General features: G+C 48.7%; 1 protein-coding gene and 1 long non-coding RNA gene across 3 annotated transcripts in view; one reads left to right on the top strand and one right to left on the bottom strand.

The window, feature by feature from the left end:
- The window catches only part of LOC113633623 (uncharacterized), a 31,643-nt gene extending 26,708 nt beyond the window's left edge, over nt 1–4,935 (top strand). For both annotated transcript variants that reach the window (XR_003438273.1, XR_003438274.1), the window contains 2 exons: nt 2,911–2,964; nt 4,258–4,935. This is a non-coding gene — a long non-coding RNA (uncharacterized LOC113633623). The remainder of the gene's footprint in view (nt 1–2,910; nt 2,965–4,257) is intronic.
- Nucleotides 824–1,920, bottom strand: LOC113633622 (histone deacetylase complex subunit SAP25-like). The gene is given in 3 exon segments (XM_027131926.1): nt 824–1,333; nt 1,336–1,614; nt 1,617–1,920. Coding segments are annotated over 3 exon segments (849 nt in total). The 5' UTR covers nt 1,753–1,920; the 3' UTR covers nt 824–899.
- Nucleotides 4,936–12,308: the final 7,373 nt, after the last annotated feature.

Raw genomic sequence — 12,308 nt, 5'->3', positions numbered from 1 at the left:
TTTTATTTTTTTATAGGCCAATTAGTCATTGGTAATTCTCTTGACAAATTGTTTGATTATGTACTTAGTTTTCAATTGGAATAGTCTTTTTTCGTTTTATTTGTGCAGTATTTTATTATTATTATTTAGTGTAGTTTATTCTTTTTGTCTTACTGATTGATAAGGGTACTTGATGAATATTCAGTCTATTAACTCTTTGTCTTTTTTATATTACAAATATTTTATCCTAGATTGTCATTTGCCATTTAGTTTTGTTCACTATTTAAGCATTTGTAAAAGTGAAATGTCCATGCAATCGAGGTAGTCTGTCTAGGCTTTCCGAACGACTGGGCTGGAGTGGCCATGACTGGGAGCAGGGAGGCCCATTGGTGGCCCCTGCACTGGTACCAAGGTGGCAAGACGAGGCCCGCAGTCAGGGCCAGGCTGGAGAGGATGGAGCTGTGCAGTTCAAGACAGAGTAGAGGTGATCAAGTTGTGGTGATCTTGAGTGGGGGAGTGAAGAAGGAGGGAGAGGAGTCTGGGGTGACTCACAGGGTGCTGACCTGTATGGCAGAGTGAGCAGGTGGAGGAAGAACCAGAATCGGGAATACAGGAAGAAAGGGGCTAGGGGTCCGGCGCAGAGACTGTTGTAATTCCTCTAGGGATTGTTGTTGGAGCCTCCTGGTAGAGAGCCCTCTTTGGTGTTTGAATCTGTAGGCCTGGCCTTGCTTCTGTCTCTGTGTCAAGCTCGGAGAGGCTTTCTCTGCTACAGAATTATAGATGTAAATAAATTCTCTTTTAATACTTTGTTTCATCTGTTTTTTTAGGATTTTTTTTTTTTTTTTTTGCAAACCAACACTGTTTTATTGTCAACAGAACCTGCCTGGGGAAGTAGGGGGCCCACTCTGCCCCCAGAGGGGCTATGGACCTTGGTTGTCTGGGGCCCATGGGAGAGATGGGTCTGTACAGTGAGAACAGCTCTGGCCACCACTGGCACCTGGGTGGTCAGAGACAGGGTCTGGGGGGCCAGCAGGGGGCATGGGAGCCCCCGGGGAGCTGGATCTTGGCTCCCCCTGGCTCATCTGCAGGAGGCCAGTGAGGGCTATCAGCTCAGGCCCACTGAGACAGGCGGTGGAGCAGCCAGAGGATGGGATGGGGAGGACCCAGGGGGACATTACTGGGGGTGGGAGCAGCAGTTTCAGAGAGCCCATCACCTGCTGAGGGGCCTGAGACAGGTGCAGGGGAGCATGCTGCCCACAGGGCAGCAGAGGGTCAGAAAGAAAGACGTCTTCACAGCGTGTCACTGGGAACCCTGCATCCCTGGGTGCCTGCTCTCCACTCTGATGTCCTGCTAGATGGGCCTGAGGCCTCTGCCTGATGCTGCCTTGTACAGAGGCCAGAATGAGGGATGGCATGAGGTCCAGCCTGAGAAGGAGGTGCCTGACCCACAGCTGGGTCCCCACACCAGCCGAGGTCCCGCTTGCGCCTCATAGTTGGGGTCCCAGGATGCCAGCAGGGTCATCTTTGACGGGGCCATCTCCCAGGTCGTCTGTGGGGAGTGGGGAACTGGGGCTCCCGGGGACCACTCGGCAGCCAGGCCTGGGGGCGGCCAAGGCAGCAGCTGCTCTTTCCAGTCCAGGAAGGCCTTCGGGACCAGGGCTGAAGGCTGTCCTGTGGGGTGTTCTTGGTTCCCCCAGGGCTTCCTCTCCAGAGTCCCAGGCCTGGCACCTGCTCTTCACCGGCACCCCACCGCCGAGAGGTCCAGGGCAACATGCCACATCCAGGGGGAAGGCAGGGCAGGGCCCTGCGCCGCCCGGCCCGCCTGCCAGGCCCCTCCCGGCTCCCACTCGGGCCCAGCTTCCCTCAGCGGCCCGTGCTGGCCTGTGCGCCCCTGCGAGCCCAGGTTGCGGCCCACCTCACAGGCTTTACATTTAAATGTGGATGGAATTTGTCATATTTTGGTGATTGTGAGTTAAAGATTTAACTTTTTTTCCCCTAAGTGACTAATGATTAAAACATCTATCCTTGCTCTTGTGATCTGAAATAACACCTGTGTCTTACAATATATTTCCATGTATATACCTGAGTCTGCTCTAGAATTCTCTGGTGTGTTCCACTGAATTGTCTGCTCCTGCCGTTCTGATCACATTTTCTTTAAATATATCTAATAGGTGCTAGGGTAAGGTGTACTTCACACTTTTTTTCCTCAGAATTTCCTTTGTTCTTTTAGGATGGACTGCAAAATCATTGTAAGCCCTGCTCCCTTGGACTGCACAGTGGGAGCTGGAAACACGGGTGACCCCATTGGGACCCTTTGTATTCATAAGCACCAAATATACCAGGAACTGGGTTTGGTGAGCCTGGACTTTCTTCTTGATACAGAAATCACATGGGGCCTCTTTAGGAAGAAGCCCCTCACTGCCATTGACTTGGGGCATCGCCCAGTCTCTGGCCCAAAGACAGTCCTGTGGACCCTCAGAGCCCCTATGTCCTTGCTGCTGTGGCTGTTACAGCACCCAGCCATATGCTCCCCACTGTAACCAAGCCAGCCTATACTGGGGTTTTATTCTCCATCTTGCAGGCAATCCTGTCTCTAGCCTGTGCCCTCAGTGTGCTCTCCAAGCCTGGTGTCCTCTAATGATTTTCTGTAGGTTAGCTCTGAGGATCTTTTCTTTTCTTTTTTTTTTTTTTCCAATATTTATTTATTTGGCTGCCCAGGGTCTTAGTTGTGGCACACAACTTCATTGTGGCGTGCAGGATCTTTAGTTGCAGCCTGCAACTAAAGTTGCAGCATGCATGCGGGATCTAGTTCCCTGACCAGGGATCGAACTCGGGCCCCCTGCATCGGGAGCGTGGAGTCTTAACCGCTGGAACACCAGGGAAGTCCCTGGGGATCTTTTCTTAATCTGTTCTTAAATGTGTTTCTTCTAGAGAATTCATAATTGGCAGCATTGTGATGGCTTCTTCCTAGTTTCTTCTGTGCATGTAAGTTTTCCCCTATTTCTCATTTGCTAGGCTTTTTCTTATTTAAGTGACTTTTTCAGGGTCTTTTTTATTGAGGAGTCATGAACATACCGTAAAGTCACAAATCCTAAGCATACATCTCAGTGAGTTTTTATATATGTGTACACTGTGGATCCACCACCCTGATCAAGATAGGTGTTTTAGAGTTAAGAAGCTGTTGGTGGGAGGTTGGGTAGAGAGGGAAGTCATGAGTGTGTCCCCAAGTTGCCATCTTTTTCTAGAACTGCCTTTAAAGAGTGTTAAGGAGGGAGCCACATATCAAGTCTATACGGTATGTGGAGAGCAGAATGGTTAGGAGTGATGGGTCATGTTTTGGTCCTCCCCCTTCCTAGCCATGGGACTTTTGTGCCTCAGTTTCAACCGTTGTAAAATGGGAGTAGATGATAGCTCTTACCTCACAAGGTTGTCATGAAGATTACACAAGGAAGTACATGTAAGTGCACAAAAAATGTTAATTGTTGTTTTTGTTGTTATTAATAATGAGGAGGAGGAGGCAGTAGTTCTTAATGAAGGGCACACATCAGAATCACCTGGGGCACTTTTGCAAAATATACATTCTCAACCTGGCCAGATGTACTGAGTCAGAATCTAGATTTTAAACACCTCCCCAAGTCATCGTGTTGCTTATCTTGGTTAAGAACCACTGGGCTGGAGGTGGCCATGACAGGCTGCAGGAAGATCAGTGGGTGGCCCCTGCGCTAGTGAGGGCTGGAGGATTGAGCTGTGCAGATTCAAGGCAGAGTGGAGAGGTGGCCAAGATGATGACCTTGGGTGGGGAGCAAGGAGGGAGGGGGAGGAGTCTGGGGTGACTCACGGGGTGCTGACCTGAATGGCGGCTTGAGTAGGTGGAGGATGAGCCAGAATTGAGACTATCGGAAGGCGGGGTGGGCAGTGGGCCAGAGATTGTTATAATTGTCCTTGGGGCTATTGAGTGGAGGCTTCTGGTGGAAGCACCAAGTTAGTATTTGGATCTGTAGGCCTGAGCCTTTGGTGATTTTCAGGGAGTCATCACTGTGAAGGAGGTAGATAAGCCACGGGTCTAGTCGTAGAATGAGTGTAGAAGGCAGGAGAGGGCCAAGTTCACAAGCATCCACCTCTGGGAAGGCCTGCGTCCACTACTTCCTCCCTCCTTAGAGACAGAAGCACTTATTTCTCGTGTATTAGTAGCCCCCTTGCTGAGGACTGTTGGGGAGTAAAATCAGTCTTCTCACTTGAAGATGAATAATAACTACGGGTCACTTCCTTTCCTCACAGGTCTCAAGGGTTTCCACATCTGCAGACGGAAGAGCTTAATCCTCCATCAGTATCCTCCGACAGCACATTCAGTTGGGGGCAGTGTCTTATCTTCCGACGTCCGTTCACCCTCATGCTTCACACATACTCTGCCACTGATGGTTTCTTAGACTCTGGCTTTCTTCAGGCCCTTGATATCAACCAGTTACCCTTTGGTAAGAGATTAAGCCATTCCACTACTCTCCCAGAGGCATTTGCATTTAGAACTACAGGTATAATAGAAATAATGGAAGATGTTGCATTCCTGAGGGAAGGCGATCCTGGAATGAATTATTCATTTGCTCATTCTAGAACGTCCCATCCTTCTGCCCTGCCACCCCCTCTCTCTATTCCTGCTCGTGCCTTGGTAAACCCTACTTCCTCCAAGAAGACTTCCCCGACTCCTGTCCCTTCCAGGTGAGGCCAGTTTTAGGGCTCTGAACAGATTCCATTTGGCTTCCCAGTTGAGGGTGGAGGTGGCAGGGATGGATCTCAGGAAGATGTAGCTGCAGGATGGATGTGCATTAGGTCTCTGCATTTCAAACTTCCAGTGAAAAATATATCTTATGTCCCAATTACCGCACACACCTACATACAGATATATAAAACTGAAGCAAAAATTTTGTAAAAATAACACTCACTACGTGTGATGCATTTGGATATTTTCTGTTCTATTTATTTTTTAAAGGAAAATGCTGGTTATAACCCATTGAACTGATTTCACAGCCCAGTAATGGGTCACAACCCACAGGGTGAAAAATGCAGAGTGAGATCATTACTGCTCAGAACAACTCTGAACACAGCCAAGGGGCCCTGTGCCGATGTTGCCCTTTGGGTGCCTCGAAGAGCTTGCAGATGATGGCACTGGCAGCGGTGTGGTCCACCTGGTGGTGCTCTGCTTTCTCCGTGGAGTCTCCTTTCAGGGCCCCAGTTGGTTGTGCCATGAAGTGGCCACAGATGCTTTCTCCGTGCTGTGGAAGGAGGTTGAAGTCTATAAAGCACTCCATACACCCCTCAGAAAGATGCTGGCTCAGTGTGAAGTGTCACAAGGCTGTATACCTCATCCCATTTGATGAGGCTCCTCATGGAGACAAAGCTTCCAGGCCCCGTGGGGCTCACTGGTGCTGCTCACCTGGGAGGGCTAATGGATAACAAATAGAATAAAAGCAAAACAGGGAGCTCTTGCCTGCAGCGTAACAGTGACAGAAACATCTTCCTGGTTAGAGGATGGATGATAAATATACGTAAGGAACATTCCAGGGGGCAGTGAGTCTTGAGCCCCATCTCCCTTTGGAACTGGAAGTTACTGAAAACCGAACCCACAGAAATAGCTACCTCAAAACCCCTGCATTTATCCCTCTGAGATCCTCAAAGCCTGTTGACATTTACTTAGTACACTTTTCTAAGAAAAGTGGCTATCTGATGTCTCAACCCACTGCAGAAGAAAATTGCCTGGAAGGGTGGTGGTAGGTCTTTTCCAGAGAGAGACATGTAGATAACAGGAAAGTAAAAGCCATGGGGAAGGATAGAGAAACAGTAAGAAGGGGACACAATCATGTTATTATCTAGTTCCTTAGGGAATGTTCCTAATGACCACTTATGTGGGGAAAGGACATTTTTTAAAGCATTAGAGAGCAGTGGACCACATTTTAGCAAGATTTCACTTTAAAGTGGTTGGGCATTGAAGTTTCACTTTTCAGGAAAAGTATTCATGAGAACCTCAGTGATTCTGCATAAATTAGGTGCTGTTGAACTGCCCCTGATTAGGACTAGTCATGGGTTTGAGGCATGCTGTAATCTCAGGTTCACGGGCAAGTCCTCCCCACCCAGCCCTAGTCAGCCTCATAGCCTGAAACCCCTCCATTACTGTTACTGTTGGGTTCCGTTGTTCACCTGTGTGAATTTGTGAATAAATTCTTTCCAATCTGAAAGCTTCTTGATAGTGGCTTCCGGATATTCTGAAGGTAGATGTAGAGAGAGAACTCTGATCTGGACCCCACCTGAGGATGGGGTGGCCTAAATGACCAGAGAGCAGGACAAAACCACTGGGATTTGGACTGTGGTGAGCTTTTAGGGAGGAGTGGGGGGCAGGCTTGGAAGCCAAGTTCCACCCTTTTCACTGCTTTCGCTACTTGAGGACAGCCCACTCACTGAGACAGAGCCAGGCCTCTGTTTCTTCCATAGCCTGTCCCCTCGCGGCTCACTGGCCACCTGATCCCCAGATCTGCTTCTGTGAGTTACCCTGAGTGACTGCAGGGGTGCTCCAATAAGTAAGGGGACCTCAAAGAAAAGCCAGCTGTTTCTGAGACAAAGATCATTTATTCCATATCGTCTGAGAAAGCAACCTTTAAGTAGAAGGCAGTGGGGTTGGTGGTGTGTCACACCACCAGGAGGTTTCTGTCTTAACAGTAGATTGCTACATAGTGTGCGTGCATAATACATTACAATTCTAGTACTGATATTTCCAAATGCCCTGTGACTACAAAACGATGAAATTTCTCCCCGGGGGAGAATGACAACAATAAACTAAAGTAACAATACCAAAAGTCTCTGAAAAGATCTCAGGGGTTTGCGGGACTCCGGTGGTGGCGCAGTGGTTAAGAATCCGCCTGCCAGTGCAGGAGACATGGGTTTGGGCCCTGGTCTGGGAAGATCCCACATTCCATGGAGCAAGTAGGCTCGTGTGCCACAACTACTGAGCCTGTGCTCTATAGCCCGTGAGCCACAACTACTGAGCCTGTGCGCCTAGAGCCCGTGCTCCTCAAGAAGAGAAGCCACCGCAATGAGAAGCCAGTGCACCGCAACGAAGAGTAGCCCCCGCTTGCCACAGCTAGAGAAAACCCGTGCGCAGCAACGAAGACCCGATGCATCCAAAAATAAAAATAAGTTAATTAAAAAAAAAAGATTTCAGGGGCTTTGGCCAGAAATGAATTGGGGCTTGGTGTGGTGGTTCTGAGAAGCTGCCTAATGGAATTCTTTTTTTTTTTTGGTAGGAATATAATGTGAAGGGTAGAGAAAAACCACTCGAGCTTAAGCACTCTGACTAGTGGAAATTAGATTCTGATGATGAAATCAGAAATGATTTTAACAGGGAGAAGAAAGGGCATCAGCAAAAGAAGACCAACGAGCTTAGATTTTCAATGAACCTACTGTTTTCTCACATGTACACGGGCTACCTGGTGTGTGATACACCCATGTCAGAACGTCCAGAAGGAGCAAAGTCCAGAATTAGAAGAGATTGTAAAGGAATCCCAACCAGCACAAAGGTTGCTTGTCTGCTTCCTTATTGAAGTCAAGAGGAGGAACAAGGCAGACAGGCCTTCTGCTGGGGGGAAGCACAGACTATTCATGTCAGAGAGAAAAAAAGGGGGCCCAATTCCCATTTGCTTCCAACTCTGCCTCCCTTGAGAATAGCCCCCAAACTGAGGAGAAAAAGTAACATCATATGGAATGAAATGAGGCTCCCGACAGTAGAGGAGATGTTAGTGGAACCCTCTTCCCGGGGGCAAAGACCGCTGTCACATTTCCCATCTAGGCTGACTCACGTCCCTGAATCAGTGCTTCCAGGGAGAGGCGGCCTAACTAGAGACAGATCCATTTATTAGTCCTAGATTTCAACATAGATAAGGAAACTGAAACCTGTCCTTTTCAGCAATTTTTAACATTTAAATCAATAAAGACCCACTAGGTAGGCTTCTCTAAGCTAAAGATGACGTAGCTCTGGGAGGGACAAGTAAATGGCTTTGGGGTGACAAAGTCAGGATTTGAAAGTCTTATCAGGGTGGAAAAAGAGGACATTTTATAAGGGAAAATTTAATATATTTGGGTTCAACAAATTTAATCATCCAAGTGCGTAATGGGGGTGTCTGAGATGGGCTTGTGGAGGGGCCTGAAGGGGCTGGTTTTCCACAGGCTCCTTGTGGACCAGGAGTGTGGGACTCAAGAGAGCCCAGGCACACACCGGAGGTGCCAACCCAGAACAAAGGAGGGGGTGCAGCCCATTTCCACTCCCTGCTCCTTAGGACACGTGACTGTCCAGTGTGGGGTGCAGGCTTCTGGAGACTAACCAAGAAGGAAACATTCAGGGCAGGTCATCAGGTTGGAGAGGGTCTGGGGACAGAGCAGTGGGTGAGGTGGCAAGGACCATCAGCTTTGGGAAGAGAGGTGAGTCCAGATGCCCGAAGAGTCTCCTGAGAGTGAAAGGGGAAAATTCTGTATGTCCAGAGGGCGGCCCAAGTTAGAGGGAAGTAGGCCTAGGTTCTGCTTGAGGAAGACGCACTGTGTCTTCCCTGTCAATGGAGGGTTTGTATGACCTTTGGATGGCCTCCCTGCCAGGGACATCTCAGAGGGGATGCCTAGCGAGGTGGCATGAGGATTCTAAAGTTCCTTCCCAAGATGCTCCCTCTGCCACGGACGAGGAGTCCGCAGAGAGCACCTTTGCCCAGGCACTTTGGAGTAAGTAGCTGTACAAGGGCAAACTGAGGCTCCGGGTTCAAGTCCTGCTTTGGTCGCTTTGTGTGTTACCTTTGACTAGTTATTCTCTGCATCTTGGTCCCTTCATTAAAAATATGGATCATGGCAATAGTACACTCCTACCAGGACTTCTGTGAAGTTTAATTGAGTTAAAGAGAGGCATTTAGAACTATTCCACAGCCTTGGTAAGGGCTGTGTACCAGATAGCTTCAGTGATGGTCATCCACTCATTGTCACCACCACTGCCACCTCCGCTGATTCATCACACAGTGCTGGAGGAGTAGCGATGAGCAGGTTGGCTCCCTGCCTTCAACAAGTCAAAGTCCAGTGTGGAAGGTGGAGGAGTGTCGCATGTGGGGATGGGGTTTGGGGGAGCCCAGGGCACGGCCACTGGCGGAAGGCTTGTGGGGCGGGGTGGCAGTCCAGGGCCTCCTTCCTCTGAGACCAGCTCCTGAAACCATGGCTTGGCTCCACAGCATTTCCAGGCATCCCAGGGCTGCTGTCTCGTCAGTCCAGTGCTCTCCCTGGCTGTTTGCTCTGGGGGTGGCTATGCACGAGGTGCCCCTTCTGCACCCCACCAAGTGCTAGGACTGACCAGGCTGGCTTGGCAGGTCCAAGGGTATAGGAGTGCCACAGGGCCCCCCGGCACAGCTGGGGCCCACAGACCCTATTCCTGAGCTGTAGGGCCCCAAACGCTAAAGCTCCCTGAGTGCCTCCTCTGTGCCCGGCACTGTGCTGGGTGTCCTCCTGCAGAGTCATGGCACGTCGTATGCCGGGAGACAGGTGGTATCAGTCATCCCCATTTTACAGCTAAGTAAACAGGCTGCGACATTAAGTGTCTTGTAAAGGGCAGGGCCAGGACTTGGACCGAAGATTTCCAAGGCCAACATTGGGTGCCATTTCCATACCCCACCAGAGGTGACTCAGCCGAGAGCCCAGCCCTCGGGAGGGGTTGGAGCCAGAGGTCTGACGGCTGACTGCTCCAGCCCCGGGGAAGGGCCAGAAGGGCTCTGAGAGCCCTAGCCTTCCAGGCCTGTCTCCTGCTCCCCGAATCCCTGCCTCCTCATGAGATCCCCCTCACGAAGCCAGCGCCCGCCTGGGAAGTGCTCAGGGGACCCCGTCTTGCAAAGTGGTCCCTGCCTGCTCACTCTTCATGGAAACATCTCTCAAGTGGTCATTTTGAAAAAGGAAGGCAGTGGTTTAGGGAAAAAACATGTTTTTAAGTAGTGGTGGCCTTTTTTTTCCCCTAGACTTTGTTTTTGAAGAACAGTTTCAGGTTCACAACAAAATTAAGAGGAAGGGTTCCCACGTATCCCCCGCCTCCACACACACACAGCCTCCCCCAGCGTCAGCACCCCCCGCTGGGTCCATGTGTTTGTTACAACTGATGAATCTATGTGGTGGCCTTTTCCCAGAGTTTTATCTGAACTTGCTTGAAATTGAAAACACATATTCTGTGTGAAGAGAATGTGTGGGAACCTGTGCCCGCCCTCCTGCCTCTTGACCCCCTTCTACCACCCCACCCAGATTCTGCAGAACCCGGATGTAGTTTACTCTGCAGAACCCGGATGTAGTTTTACTCTGAGTTTACTCCCCTGCTCTGAGGTGGGGAGAGTTAGCACTACTCTTTGTTAAGGAGCTCTTCCCCAGACTGTGCCTCTAGAACCTAAGTTCCATGTGGCAGGTTTTTTAAAAAATTATGCAAAAGATACACAACACAAAATTGACCATTTTAACCATTTTTGAGTGTACAATTCAGTGGCATTAAGTACATTCATATTGTTCTGCAACCATCACCACCATCCGTTTCCAGAACTTTTGTTGTTGTTGTTGTTTTTTTAACATCTTTATTGGAGTATAATTGCTTTACAATGGTGTGCCAGTTTCTGCTTTATAACAAAGTGAATCAGCTGTACATATACATATGTTCCCATATCTCTTCCCTCTTGCATCTCCCTCCCTCCCACCCTCCCTATCCCACCCCTCTAGGTGGACACAAAACACCGAGCTGATCTCCCTGTGCTATGTGGCTGCTTCCCACTAGCTATCAATTTTACGTTTGGTAGTGTATATATGTCCATGCCACTCTCTCACTTCATCCCAGCTTACCCTTCCCCCTCCCCGTGTCCTCAAGTCCATTCTCTACGTCTGCATCTTTATTCCTGTCCTGCCCCTAGGTTCTTCAGAACCATTTTTTTCCAGAAATTTTTTATTATCCCAAACTGAATCTCTCTACCCATTAAACAATAACTCCCTCTCTTCTCTTCCCCCAGATTCTGGTAACCACCATCCTACTCTGTCTCTATGAATTTGTCTATTCTAGGTAGACCTATTCTGGGTCTGTTCTCATAAGTGGAATCATACAATATTTGTCTTTTTGTGTCTGGCTTATTTCACTTAGCATATCGTCTTCAAGGTTCATTCATGTGGTAGCATGTGTCAGAATTTCCTTCCTTTTTAAGGTTGAGTGATATTCCATTGTAGGTATATGCCATGTAATTCTATGTTTAATTTTTTGAGGAACCGTCATACCATTTTCCACAAAGGATGCACGATCTTATATTCCCACCAGCAATGTACAAGGGTTCCAGTTTCCCTATGTTCTTGCCATCGTGGCAGGGGGTTTTTGTTTGTTTTGTTTTGTTTGTTTTGTTTTTTCTGGCTGCACCGCCCGGGATGTGGGATCTTAGTTCCCCAACCAAGGATTGAACCCGTGCCCCCTGCATTCGGAGTGCAGAGTCTTAACCACTGGACTGCCAGGGAAGTTCCAGGGCTTTTTAATCTCTTGTTCATGGGACAGACACTAGAACAGTGCCCAGCACATAGTAGGTACTCAATAAATATTTGTCGGGTCAGATGAATCGGCGGCTTTGGTCTCTAGGCAGCTGTACCAGGGAGCCCTTGTACCTGTCAGCAGAACCTTCCCCTTCTAGTCCCTGCTCGGCTCTAAGAGAATCACCCTTTTGATGGGGTAAGTCATCTACAGGTGCCCACTGGTGTCAAGAGAAATGGTAGTACTGTGGAGGTCAGGGAATCGAACATGCTGGCTAGCATAGGAGTGTTTTTAAACTGTGGGTCTCGACCCATTTGTGGCTCGTGAAACCAGTTTTTAGTGGTTAAAAGCATTTATTAAAAATGAAATCGAATAAAAATATTAGGGCATACTACATGGAAGAAAGAGTAAGTATCATTTACCTGTATCATTTGTGAAACTTGTTTTTTTGCCTAATGTTTTTGTACATGTGTAATAGATCACCAAGAGTTTGAAAAACACTTTTGTTCAGGGTCTGTAGCCTCTGCCTGAAGAATTCTCATAGCAGGCAGCTTACTACCTCACAAGGAAGCCCACACCATTTGGGGGTCTGCTGTAATATTGGAATATTCCTCAATGATCAGAAACCTTTGCTTAGGAGCCCTACTCTGTGCTGGGACCTGTAATGGGCACTGTTAGCTAAACTGCCCCCACTACTACCTATCCCGTGTGGGAAGCAGCCCAGCTCTGAGGTCCTGCCTGCAGGGCAGAGCGTTCTGCACTGTGTCTTTTGATTGGGATTCATATT

This window comes from Aethalodelphis obliquidens, unplaced genomic scaffold (genome assembly GCF_003676395.1).
Source record: "Aethalodelphis obliquidens isolate GAN/ISIS:26980383/991018 unplaced genomic scaffold, ASM367639v1 scaffold40, whole genome shotgun sequence".
NCBI classification, from domain to species: Eukaryota; Metazoa; Chordata; class Mammalia; order Artiodactyla; family Delphinidae; genus Aethalodelphis; species Aethalodelphis obliquidens.
The sequence above is the reverse complement of the archived record's forward strand: the minus strand, read 5'-3'. Positions and strand labels throughout refer to the sequence as shown.